Source organism: Moschus berezovskii, chromosome 24, assembly GCF_049115385.1.
Source record: "Moschus berezovskii isolate FMDL1 chromosome 24, NW_MosBer_1.0, whole genome shotgun sequence".
NCBI lineage: Eukaryota > Metazoa > Chordata > Mammalia > Artiodactyla > Moschidae > Moschus > Moschus berezovskii.
This window is the reverse complement of record NC_142483.1, coordinates 59086911-59100729: the sequence shown is the minus strand read 5'-3', so window position 1 is coordinate 59100729 and position 13819 is coordinate 59086911. Positions and strand designations below refer to the sequence as shown.

At 47.5% G+C, this 13819-nt stretch overlaps 1 protein-coding gene across 3 annotated transcripts in view; it reads left to right on the top strand.

Moving 5' to 3' along the window:
• Window positions 1-691: 691 nt before the first annotated feature.
• Window positions 692-13819, top strand: part of CMC1 (C-X9-C motif containing 1) — an 86793-nt gene continuing 73665 nt past the window's right edge. For 2 of the 3 annotated variants that reach the window (XM_088831936.1, XM_055414774.2), the window contains exon 1: window positions 693-857. In XM_088831936.1, coding sequence (XP_088688062.1) covers window positions 839-857 — 19 coding nt within the window. In that variant the 5' untranslated portion in view covers window positions 693-838. Of the gene's footprint in view, window positions 858-13819 lie in introns of all 3 variants that reach the window. The other variant, XM_088831935.1, reaches the window with a different exon arrangement.

Below are 13819 nucleotides of genomic sequence, written 5' to 3'. Positions count from 1 at the left end.
TGCTACCCCGAAAGTTTCTACTGAGAAAGGGGCAGTTGGGGTTCTTGAGGACGATGGCTATCACCTTCCTTCATTTTTCTCACACACTTAACAGCTTCAATCGACAGAGTGGGGATTTGTAGCATCATCCAAGGGTATCATTTCACAGGACAGAAGTGCCCCTTGCGCCCACTTCCTATGTGTAACCTCCAGGAGAGGCATAGGCTTCCGATGGGGGCGGGGGCAGGAGCAAGATGCTGTATATAATACAAAGTTGCTGCACCGCCTCGAAGAACTGCTCGCCGCATTTAGCAGCGCACTGCTCTCACCGGCTTCTTCACCAACACTGTGCTTTTTCAGAATGAGAGATTTCATTTTTATCCAGTTATTTCCCCCTAGTATTCAGAACCGAGGCTAGAACCTGGCAGGCCTGACACAGACACTTCTGAACGAACGACGTTAACGAAGTGCAAACAAAGGAGTAGGCTTGCTTCTCAGGTTGGAAGGCAGGAATGCAGAGAGAGGCTTGGGATTGAATGGAGTCGTCCGGGGGTGTGGACGCCCGTCGGCACCCTCACAGACGCCGTCGGGCGGCCGGCTCCCGGCACGCCTGCGGGGTCCAGGCGGCCCCGCCCCCGGGCGCGCGGCCACGCCCTCTCCCGGGGCTTCCTCGGGCGAGCGGCTCCGCGGCGGTCACGCGGCTAGGAACGGGGTCGGGAGTGCGCAGGCGCGGCGAGCGGCGGAAGTCGCGACCGGGAAGCCAGAGGCGCGGGGCCGCCTCGCTCTGCGCAGGCCGCGCTCCTCCCCTCGCCCCCGTGCGGCCCCGCCCCCCCACGCTCGCGGGCGGCCGCGCGTGGACATGGCGCGCGACCCCGCAGGTAAGGCGCGGGCGGCGGGGGCGTGCAGGGGGCGGGGCGGCTGGGAGGCGCGGCGCCGGGGCCGCCCTCCTGCGTCGCTGCCCGCGGGCGCTCGGCGCGGGGCCGGGGGCCGCGGTCTGCCGGGGCGTGCGCGTGTTCACCGTCCTGGCGCCTGCCGCCTCGCCGCCATTCTCTTTGGGCCCGTGGGGCTCACGGGCTCCTTTAAGTATCTGTGGTCCGACTGGAACGCACTGACCGGGACGGGGCCGTTCCGCTGGAAGGTGTCCCCAGAGAGCCGGTCCCCCCTCCCGTGACTTCCGCGCGCCCGCCGCCGCAGGGCTCCCTTCGGCACCCGGCGCAAGCATGCTCGCTGAACGGCCGGGAGCGCTGAGGCGCTTTGGGGCGCGCCCTTCGTATCAGTATTATACGTGTGTGAACTCAAGGCGTTGGGAGGAGGACTGGCTTCCAACCTTTGCAGAGCCGGGAGGGAGACAGCCCCTCTGTGGGCCCGAGGAAGAAGTAGACGAGACTCGTGGCTGGGGAGCCGAGTCCGCCAGGGATTCAGGGAACCCTGTGTCCAGGCCTCATGGAGTAAACAGATACTTGTTGCGAACTCACTGTCTCTTCTAGGCCCTGGGAAACTGGTCTATAGGACAGAAAGACCCCTGCGCTGTGTAGATCTTGTGTCTTAGGGGTGCAAGAAAAGACACCCCCCCCCCCCAAACACACAGACTTTTACAGATAGTGGTAAACGTTATGAGGAAGACAAGCGGTGTCAGAGGTAGATGGTAAAGAGAGGACCACTTTAGGTGGCAGGTTCGTGTGAGTTGGCATCTTCAGTACCAGAGGCAGCTGTCCTGGAAAGAGGGAAGGAACCAGTGTGCTCGACGCTCCAAGGTGCGAGTGCCTCAACTGTTGGGTTGGATTGCGGTCCAGAGTTTGGAGGAGATGCATAAGCAGAGGTGCTGGGAAAGTAGAACCTACATGTTGCAGTGCCGGAAGGCCCTGATCAGTGCGCATTTGGACTTTTCTTCATGTTAACATAAAACCTGTGGAGGCTTTTAAAGAGGGCAGTGACATGATACGATTTATACCTTTACCGCTCTGGCAGTGGTGGTAGCCTTGTAGAGGGGCCCAGAGTGGAGGGTTAAGACACAGTGGTAGCAGTTCAGGCCAAATGTGTTGGTATGTGTTGGCTTGGGATAGTATTAGGGAAAAAATGGGGAGAAATTAAAAGCTTCAGAAGATGTTCAGAAATTGACAGGACTCGCTGTTTCACTGAGTAAGGGTGGTGAGCAAAAGGGAGGCACGAAGAGAATTCCTAGGCTCTTCAACTGGATGACTGGTGTTGGTCAGATCTAACAACACGCTGACCACTGGAGACTCGGACAAGAGCAGACTCGGAAGCAAGATTGGAATGGAAAGTTCTTAAGAGAGCGGACTCAGCTAGTAGGACTATTTTTGAACAATTTCTTGGTTTAGATTCCAGAATACAAATACACTGCTCTTTTAATTTGTGTTTGCTTCATAGATTGAAGCATAGAGTCATGTTTTGATATTTGTTTTGCTTCTTAGAGTACACAGTGGTATGTTTCTTGCTAAATGAGTAGATATACCAAATGAAGCTTATGTAGCAACATCTATTTTCCCATTGGTTTATGTTAGATTTTTAAAAATCTTTATACAAGTTTGATCTTCATTTGGCAGCAGCCTTTAAACTAACTTTGTACCGTTCATTTTTCTCAAAAAACTCTGAACCCAACAATGCATACTTACTCTTAAATGTAGTTTTATTTACGCAGTTTCCCTTTTTGTTAATGTTGAAGTAATAACAACACTCTTTGGAAGCTTATCAGCCATAATTCTGTCCACTATTTTCTCTTACTATTTGAATGCCGAGAGAAAAAGCTGGAGAGTGCAGAACACCCAGAGAAGGCGACTGAGAAGAGAGGGAAATTAAAAAAAAAAATACTAGTAGCTGTTTGCACTAGCAGATGTTCAGACTTACTTTGCCCAAGCTTCTGGTGATTTAAAATAGTCCACGGGGAGTTCTAACCTGCAGAGTATTGCCAGGGCTCTGAACTCTCCCAGGTTTATTGACTTGACCTTCAGCTTTGTTTTCTTAGCAGCCTGGGAAGTTTGCCTTGCATCTTTAGCCCTAAGTGGGACCTTTTATAACACAGTAATGATTCAAGAAATATACAGTATAGGTCATTCTCCTATGAAAAGACTTAAGCAGTTTAAGTATACAGTATGTATATTGTATGTACTATATATATTTAAAAAATCCAGTCAGACTGAGGTGATTGAAATTTTAGAGGTTGTTTATTGCTCATCCGTAGAAACAGTGTTACAAATGACACCTGTTTTTTTTAAGATCTTATAAACATTGTATTGAGTAAAAAGGGAAATCATCAAATCAAATCTAGAGCACACACCATTTATGTAGATTACAAACCATGCACATGAACAGCACAATCTGTTTTCTAAGGATGTGTGTTCAGTCATGCCTGACTCTTTGCAGCCCCATGGACTGTAGTGCAAGTGGTACTTATTAGAGTAGGATTTCCAGAAAGATAAAATGTAATACAGGTAAAGGTAAAATGTAAAAAGGTAATACAAAGTGGATATTTGTTGAAGATTTTCTCCAACTCAGTAGTGAGGGAACCGGTAAAATATAAAAACTACTCGAAAAACATTGAAACGGTAGATACATAGAAAATGTCATAGATCGTTGGCTTAGGTAAAAGCTGGTTAATTAGAAAATCCCATGGATGGAGGAGCCTGGTAGGCTGCAGTCCGTGTAAGGGTCAGACACGGCTGAGCGACTTCACTTTCACTTTTCACTTTCACACATTGGAGAAGGAAATGGCAACCCACTCCAGTGTTCTTGCCTGGAGAATCCCAGGGACAGGGGAGCCTGGTGGGCTGCCGTCTATGGGGTCACACAGAGTTGGACACGACTGAAGTGACTTAGCAGCAGCAGTAGCAGCATGAACTGTCATTTGGGGGGTTATCTTTCCACTGGTTAGAAATTATTTCTGTCTCTATTGGACAGAGTTCTGGAACTTAACCTCTGCCCCTAACAAGTTGTAAACTAGCCCAGTCATGGGAAGCCCAGCCCAGTGCTGTCCTGAAAGGACACCCGTGAAGCCTTTGCTGCTTCCAGAGTTCAGAGAAATCATCTGACAAAATTAGTCCCGGGTGACAACTCACAGGAACCTGGGCCTGAGTAGTTTCTTACTTTTCCTAATAACTAGGAGAGAGTTCTTTCTGCCCCATTGTTCTACTCTTTCCCCTTTGAGCTAAGTAGATGGTTTCCCTTCCCATCTATTGCCCAGTCTGCAGTGGGCAGCTGATGAGAGGTTTCTTTAAGCACATGCGTGGCCATTTGTGGCTCCCTCCATGGGTGTTTTCTTCCAGAAACCTCCAGGGGAGGAATGGGTAGTGAGCAGGCTCAGGGTGGGAAGTGGGGTCAGGAATTTCATGACATCCCATGAGTACAGGTTTCGAGTGTGTGTCTCCTGGGAGGACGGCATCTTGGCAACTCTGGGAATACTTAGGTTGCAGGGGTTCTTTCAGTGGTTCCCATGGAGATGGAGGTAGATGGGCTGTAGGTATACCAGCGCTCAGTCACTGGAAAAGGCCACTCTGGAGTTAGACAGCTAAACAGATTGGGAGAATCTGTTTATGTTTTTTTCCTGAGTATTGTGTGATTAATATGTAAAAAATAAAAATACTATTATGTAGTTGATTAGAATTTTTTTTATTTTGTAACTGCTTCTGTGTTTTTACAGTATCCTGTATATTCATGGTTCAGAGGTAAAAGTCTGACATTTTATAAATTTTTAAGGTCAAAGCATGTTTGCACTACTACAAAATATGTTGGTTTTGTTTGCCTCGTTTGGTTAATTAAACAGCCTGAAATTGTTCTCCAAAATTGAAAAGCCCTGGCGTGAGCAGGGAGCACAGGGGAAAGAGAAGCTTTGAGGTCACAGCGGCGCGTGTGTGGAGGCCCTGGGGTTTGGGCTGTGGATCACGAAATGGCTCTTAAACCCATTTGTGGGGTTTGGATTTTATCCAGGAACAGCAGGGAGACACTGAGAGTGCTTAGGGAAGGGAGTGACAGCAGAATTCTTCATTGTGCGTCGCTCTGACTTTTGATCAGACGGGGATCGAGATCTCAGCTGAACCCTCTGCATTGAGGTGTCAGACCTGGAGGCACCAGACAGAGGTCTGTTGCTAGTGGGTGGTTCTAATTTTGACCACCCAGCCAGTGTCTTGCCCAGTTTCTTTGCTGTGTTTTTCCTCTCCTGTAATTAATAAGCACTCTGTGGACTTCGCAGGTGGCTCAGTGGTTAAGAATCTGCCTATGTGCAGGAGTCACAGCAGACATGGGTTCGATCCCAGGGCTGGGAAGATCCCCTGGAGGAGGGATGGCAACTCACTCCAGTCTTCTTGCCTGGAGAAGCACCATGGACAGAGGAGCCTGGTGGGCGACAGTCCACGGGGTCACACAGCCAGACATGATGGAGCCTCTGTTGATGATTTTTGCCAGATTCAGTTTTTCCTGTGAAGGTTGCAAAATGATTTTCTGCCTCCAACATTCTTTCCACTTAGATGGTTATCTCTCCATTAGACAGTTGTTGACACTTTGCTGTAAACAAGAAAATACTTTGTTTCTTATTGATATTACTGGCATGATTATTGGCATGGATTCAGGAATTTGTTTTCTCAATGGTGTATCATTTGTCACTGTAACTATTTCAGTGCTCACATTTTCCCAGATTTGTCCACCTAGAGTTCCTTCAGACCAGCTTCTGGGTCTTTGTGACACGCTCCCATCTTTTTTTGAGCGTTTCCTTCACTTCTCACACAGAAAGTCCTGACCACTCTGGGACCTTCCCAGCCCAGCCACAGGATTACTCATGTTTCGAACAAGCCCTGGTTCCTTTATTTGGGGGGTCTTGGAGCACAATATGTGGGCCCCTGGGCCAAAAAAAATAAAGTGTCTCTGTTACCACTGTTTCCCTGTCTATTTGCAATGAAGTGATTTGACCAGATGCCATGATCTTAGTTTTCTGAATGTTGAGCTTTAAGCCAACCTTTTCACTCTCCTCTTTCACTTTCATCAAGAGGCTCTTTAGTTCCTCTTCACTTTCTGCCATAAGGGTGGTGTCATCTGCATATCTGAGGTTATTGATATTGAGTTTTTCCTGTGCAGGGATTGATTCTTGGAGCGCAAACCTTTGGGGGAGAGACGGAGTAGGAGCTGAAGGGAGGAGGCTGAGTAAAGGTGTGGTATGGGGACTTGTCTAGCTTCCGAAGCAAAGGAATTGGGCTTTGTGACCCCCTGTCAGCCCTTGCCTACTGCAGGTGGAGAGAGAGGGGCCTGGAGATGGAAAACTACCAGGTGCTACACCCACGGCCCAGGTGGCGTGCTGGGAAGGTTGCAGGTGGTGAGCAGGCTTTCGCTCTCCTCCGGCTTTGTTACAGGGAGAGACACCAGCAGTTCAGTTCAGTCACTCAGTCGTGTCCGACTCTTTGCGACCCCAGGGACTGCAGCACGCCAGGCCTCCCTGTCCATCACCAACTCCCGGAGTTCACTCAAACTCATGTCCATCGAGTCGGTGATGCCATCCAGCCATCTCATTCTCTGTCGTCCCCGTCTCCTCCCGCCCCCAATCCCTCCCAGCATCAGAGTCTTTTCCAGTGAGTCAACTCGTCGCATGAGGTGGCCAAAGTATTGGAGTTTCAGCTTCAGCATCAGTCCTTCCATTGAACACCCAGGATTGATCTCCTTTAGAATGGACTGGTTGGATCCCCTTGCAGTCCAAGGGACTCTCAAGAGTCTTCTCCAGCACCACAGTTCAAAAGCATCAATTCTTTGGCGATCAGCTTTCTTCACAGTCCAACTCTCACATCCATACATGACCACTGGAAAAACCATGGCTTTGGCTAGACGAACCTTTGTTGGCAAAGTAATGTCTCTGCTTTTGAATAAGCTGTCTAGGTTGGTCATAACTTTTCTTCCAAGGAGCAAGTGTCTTTTAGTTTCATGGCTGCAGTCACCATCTTCAGTGATTTTGGAGCCCTGGAAAAATAAAGTCTGTCTCTGTTACCATTGTTTCCCTGTCTATTTGCCATGAAGTGATGGGACCAGACGCCATGATCTTAGTTTTCTGAATGTTGAGCTTTAAGCGAACCTTTTCACTCTCTTCTTTCACTTTCATCAAGAGGCTCTTTAGTTCCTCTTCGCTTTCTGCCATAAGGGTGGTGTCATTTTGAACTGTGGTGCTGGAGAAGACTCTTGAGAGTCCCTTGGACTGCAAGGAGATCCAACCAGTCCATTCTAGAGGAGATCAATCCTGGGTGTTCATTGGAAGGATTGATGCTAAAGCTGAAACTCCAATACTTTGGCCACCTCATGCAACAAGTTGACTCACTGGAAAAGAGTCTGATGCTGGGAGGGATTGGGTGCGGGAGGAGACAGGGATGGCAGAGATTGAGATGGCTGGATGGCATCACTGACTCGATGGACATGAGTTTGAGTGAACTCCGGGAGTTGGTGATGGACAGGGAGGCCTGGCGTGCTGTGATTCATGGGGTCACAAAGAGTCGGACACGACTGAGCGACTGAACTGAACTGAACATCTGCATATCTGAGGTTATTGATATTTCTCCCGGCAGTCTTGATTCCAGCTTATGCTTCATCCAGCCCGGCATTTCTCATGATGTACTCTGCATTTGAGTTAAAGAAGCAAGGTGACAATATACAGCCTTGATGTACTCCTTTCCTGATTTGGAACCAGTCTGTTGTTGCAGCCTGTAAATAACTGATCTGAGACTGTTAGGAACTTCAGTATGTGCAGTGAGAGTTCGAATCAGGTGGGCAAGTCAGGCAGGAAGGAGGACCCCTGCGCACATATGAAAATACACATGTGTGCTGTGTCCAGGAGTATCATGGGGTTGTGGTAAAGAAGTGTAGGTAACACTGGCCTGAGATCTACTTTGTTGTTTAGTTGCAGAGTTGTGTCTGACTCTTTTGCAACCCCATGGACAATGGCTCCTCCATCCGCAGGATAACAGATGCCAAATTGTGCTCTCTCTTTTTTTTTCTTTTTGTCTCTAGGCCTTTGCCTGCTGTTCCTTCTCTTTGGAACGTTTCCCTTTCTGTCCCACCCTCACATCTAAGTCTTATTCTTTTTTGAAATGAGTTTCATAGAAGGCCATCCTTGATGTCACTGCGTCCGGACTTTATTTTAATATTTTAACAAAAAAATTATTTTAATATATGGAATTTTAAAAACCACCAAAATGTCGAATAACCAGTGTGTGGAGTTTCTTTCATTCTAGATCTAGAATTTTTTCTTTTAGAAAGAAAATGAAAGCTACGTGTATCAAATAATTTGAGAGATGAAGAAAAATCAGATGTGAAGGAATATTTACTTCTGTGGTGAACAGTATCTTTGATATGGTTCTGTGTCTTTAACTTTATTAGCATAGGGAAAGGATAGGCCAGATAGTTACAGCTAGAGAGTAAGAGATTCTCCAGTAGCCCGAGTAGGCTCTGTACTGTTATGCAAACAGCACCGAATTGAATTTGGGAATGAGTAGGACTGAGGTGTTTCAGACATTGCTAGTAACCTCAGGCCCTTCAGGAATTCTAAATGGCTTATTCTGAGATTTGAGGATGACGGGGAGGGAGAGTAAGATGTATCGGATGCTAAGGCTGCTTTAAGCCTTAAACTTGTGTGTGTTTAAATACTTGGAGGTGGTCTCAAGGGGTTCTAGACTCAGCACAGAAAGCTCATGTTTCATTGACTGGATTAGTATGGTTATTTATCTCTAGGCGTGTTATTGATGCTCAGGCTGAAGTTCCAGTACTTTGGCTACCTGATGGAAAGAACTGACTCACTGGAAAAGACCCTGATGCTGGAAAAGACTGAAGGCAGGAGAAGAAGGGGGTGACAGAGAATGAGATGGTTGGATGGCATCACCAACTCAATGCTCATGTGTTTGAGCAAGCTCTGGGAGTTGGTGATGGACAGGGAGGCCTGGTGTGCTGCAGTCCATCGGGTTGCAAAGAGTTGGACACGACTGAGCAACTGAACTGAGGGGTGTTATTACCTTATTTGTAGAAATCTAGATTTGATATAAGTCGGCCACACAAAATGTGCCCAAATGAAAACATTGATTCCCAAGTTAACCTTCTCCCTGCATCAGCCAGCTCCTTTTACACTTTTACATTTTTAAGAGATTGAGGGAAACAAACATTTTTAAGAAGAATCCTTTGTTGTGTTTTTGCTGGAGAACTCTTACTGGTTTTCCATATTTTAATTAACTGTGTGTTTGTCACTCAGTTGTGTCCGACTCTTTGCGACCCATGGACTGTAGCCCACCAGGCTCCTCTGTCCATGGGATTCTCCAAGCAAGAATAATTCTCTAGGCAAAAAGGTGGCCATTTCCTTCTCCAGGGGGTCTTCCTGACTTAGGGATTGAACCTGGGTCACCTGCATTGCAGGTTTTTTTACCATCTGAACCACCAGGGAAGCCCTAAGCATGACTAATTGAAAGACGATTTTAAATGTTTATATTGCAGAATAGGGCACATCAATGTATCAACAATCGCTAGCCTGATAATTGGTAGATAGTGGGCACCTAATACATGTTTGTTAACAGAATGAATGTCAAATGAATAAATATATCTTTCAACTATTTGTTGATATAGTGTTAATCACTGTAGTTGTTATAATGATTATCAAATATGGAAATTTTACACATATGTGTCATTTATTACATAGTTTATTGGATTTTTGCCATATCCTAGGAGTAGGAGGGAAATTTGGAGGTTAACGAGGTGTGGTCTCAGACCTCATTATAGTTATATTTCATGCAGTGGTTCTTAATCTAGAATCTAATATAATTATTTGGGAAGCTTTTTAAAATACCAGTTCCTGGATGTTACCCAGCGTCTCTGATTTAACTGGTCTGGAGTGGGGCCCAGACATCAGGTGTGGTTGTTAGATGCAGCCAGAATTGACAACTTCTGTTCAAATCCTTTCTCCATCCTCTTGGGTTGCCGTAATAATATTCTATAGACTGGGTGGCTTAAACAATAAATGTTTATTTTCTCACAGTTTGGAAGGCTGGCAGCCTGAGATCAAGGTGCTGGCCGATTCAGCTGCTGGTTTTTCCCGTTCTTGGCAGGGCCCCCTGTCTGATTAGGGCCCTACCCACGTGAGCTCTCCTGGTGACTCAGATGGTAGAGAATCTGCCTGCAATACAGGAGACCCAGGTTCAGTCTCTGGGTCAGGAAGATCCTGTGGAGGAGGAAATGGCAACCCAGTCCAGTATTCTTCCCTGGAGAATTCCATGGACAGAGGAGCCTGGTGGGCTACAGTCCATTGGATCACAAACAGTTGGACATGACTGAGCGACTAACTTTCATACACATAACGTACATACATGTCAACTCATTTAACCTTAATCACCTCTCCAACTAGAGTCATTTCGAGTTTAGGGCTTCTGTGAATCCTACAGTGGTGGGAACACAGTTTGGTCCTTGGCAACCATTGATCAAGAGAAGAAAGTTTTTGTAGGAAGTGTGCTACTCTGAGTTGTGAGTCCACGTATGATTAGAGCCATAGTGTTTGTGCGTGAAACACCTGGGGGTTAGTGGAAGGAGAAGTCACTTTCAGGTGCTGGGGTTAGGGCGCACCTTGGATGATGGTAAGTGAGTCAGCTTTGATAAAGAAAATGAAGGGTGGGAGGTGGAGAATAAAGCCGGCAGGCTGAGGCAGAGTCTGACCTGGCGGGCTGCCTGCTCGGCGCTGCAGGATCGCTCTGTGCTCTCTGAGCCTCGGGGTCGGAACACCCGCCCCTGCCTGGATGGGGTTCGAAAAACGATCCCTTCACCTCCACTTCGGCCTTCTTTCTCTAAGTAAGATCTCAGCTGTTTGTCTGATGGATTGATTGATTTTTAGCCAAGGAGGATAATATAACCCCTGGGATGGCAGAATAAGGATTTAAACAATAGACATTTTAAGTTGGGAACTTCTGATCCTGGTGGGACTTTGGAATTACTAACAGATTCTTGAAAACGTGGGTCAAATTTGGTGATAGAGAGCAGCACTGAGAACACAGCCTGAAAAGCACCGATTTAAAGACAAAGCCTTGTGGGGTTGCCTGGGGAGGAATGGGAGCGGAGCTTGCTTTGGGAGTGTTTATTTGGCTTTTAGTATTACCGTTGTTCAGAGTATTTTCAAGACTCTTTTAGAATTTGCCTTCAGCCTCTACAGTACATTTATCTTAATATCTTAAATATTTATCTTAATATCTTATTAATATTCCCATTTTGGTAAATTTTTGTTTTGAAGGCGAACTTGAATTTCAGCCACAGTTAGCCAGAGGCAGTCTGATGAAGGGAGTAGATGACCCTCCTTGGGGAACACTGCTCCCCAAGAAGGTTGCATTGTAGTTTTAACTCAGCTTGGCTCTAAAGGCCATCCTGAGAAAGATGTTGTGAGTCTGTACAAATGAACCAGGTTCGTTGCTTTTTATGGCTGAGCAATGCTCCTTTGTTTGTATGTAGCATGTCTTCTTTATCCATTTGTCTCTCAGTAGACATCTAGGTTGCTTCCGTGTCCTGGCTGTTGTCAGTAGTGTTGCAGTGAAGGACCTGGAGGCTGTCATATCGAGTAAAGTGAGTCAGAAAGAGAAAAACAAGTACCGTTTATTAACGTGTGTGTGTGGAATCAAACAGATGGCACTGTTTGCAGGGCAGGAATTGAGACGCAGACGTGAGGAATGGATGTGAGGCCCCGTTTGTCTGTGTGTGTCTCAGTTGCTCAGTCGTATCTGACTCTTTGCAACCTCATGGACTGTAGCCTTCCGGGCTTCTCTGTCCATGGGGTTCTCCAGGCAAGAGTACTGGAGTGAGTTGCCATGCCCTCCTCCAGGGGATCTTCCCAACCCAGGGATTGAACCCACGTCTCTGGCATTGGCAGCATGGTCTTTACCACTGCACCACCTGGGAAGTCACAGGGAGGTGAAGGGTGGGGACAAACAAGTTGAGAGGTTAGCATTGGCATATATGTAGTTAGTGGGAAGCCGCTGTACCGCCCAGGGAGCTCGGCTGGATGCTCTGTGATGACCTGGAGGGCTGGGAGGAAGGCTCAGGAGGGAGGGGATGTTTGTATGCATGTGTCTGACTCACGCTTCCGTACAGCAGAAACTGACACGGCATTGTAAAGCACTTATGCTGCTGCTGCCGCTAAGTCACTTCAGTTGTGTCCGACTCTGTGCGACCCCATAGACGGAAGCCCACCAGGCTCCCCCGTCCCTGGGATTCTCCAGGCAAGAACACTGGAGTGGGTTGCCATTTCCTTCTCCAATGCGTGAAAGTGAAAAGTGAAAGTGAAGTTGCTCAGTCGTGTCCGACTCTTAGCGACCCCATGAACTGCAGCCAACCAGGCTCCTCCATCCATGAGATTTTCCAGGCTAGAGTACTGGAGTGGGGTGCCATTGCCTTCTCCAAAGCACTTATACCCCCATTTAAAAAATGTGAATGATTGCAGCAAGCTATGAATCTTTGAAATAAGTGAATAAGCTCTCAATATAAAAATATTCCCCTGCTCTATTATCAAAATGGTCCATGTTTTTTGTTAAATTTTATGAACTGTTGAGAGATGGAGGTGAAGGACCGGGAGAGCTCGGACGGCCAGAAGCCATTGAGGAGTGCTCATCGGTGTGGGGGTAGCCCACTGTGTCCCAGATGCGCATCGGAGGGAAGGTACGAGAGTGAGGGATGTGTTGCTGGGAGGCCCAGGCATGCTGTCATATATTCCTTTCTCAGATGTCTACATATGTAGACATGTCTCCGATAGTAACATGACTGATTTCCTATTAGCAGTCAATGGGAAATTATGCCCATAGCAAAAGACAGTCTTGAAGTTTTACCAAATAAAGTAAATGTGAAACCTCTTCACTGAAGGCATTATGGCCACAGCGGAGATCACAGCGCTTTTCTAAAATTGGCAGGTCTTCTTGCATAAGCCGATTTCCTGCTTCGGTATGCTTTGAGATGGGTTGTCCCTTTCTGGCCTCATCTTGGTTAAAGCAACGTGGGTGGAAGAGGAAGTTTTCACACCTCGCAATCTGCAGAATCTGAGGTCCAAGAAATAGGTGCTTTTGGGAACCGGGCACTCGTGGTGTGAACGCGGCGGTTACTACCAGTGGGAGCTGATAGCACGGAGGAGCTCAGATGTGGCACAGCGATGGCGGGGCGCCGGCGTGTGTGACCCAGAAGCTGAGCAGAAATAGGCACTTCTGCCTCACTGATGTGCTTTCCGGGTCTTGTGAGGTCGCAGTTGTGAAAAGTTCTATGGTCACTGACTGACCCAATATTTGATGTTTACTCTCCGCGAAGGTACTTTTTCAGCCAGCTGACAAATCAGTCCTTTGCCTTTTGTAAAATAGTTTTCTTCATGGTTGAAATCATTGAGCTTCTTTCTGATAACGAAGTATGAACTGTGAAGTTTTGAATTTTGCTTGTTCAGAATGATGCTTCTGAAACCAACATTCTTCTTGTCCAAGAGTTCTGCAGGCTTCACCAGGCCTCTGGAAGCTCCGGGACCTAGTTTACTAAGTCCCCTGAAATAGACCACCGCCCTAGGGGAGGGCTTGGGCCATGGAAGAGCTTTGGAACCTGCCCCTGGGTCATCCCGCTCTGTCGGAGTCTCCACATTTTTCTGTGCACTGTGGAGTCCAGGTGCTGGGGCAAGTGTGCCTTGAGCACTGAGACCAGAGCCCTCGGGGGCTCCGGGGCGAAGTGCACGGGGTGAAGGTGCCTTTGGCCGCCCTGGTTCTGCTGAATGCTGCGCATTGCCATCTACTTGGGGCCTTCAGTACAAAAGACGGACCTGAAGGAGAAACCGTTGCTAATAAGAACACCTTTGCGCATTTCCTACAAGCATTTTTCT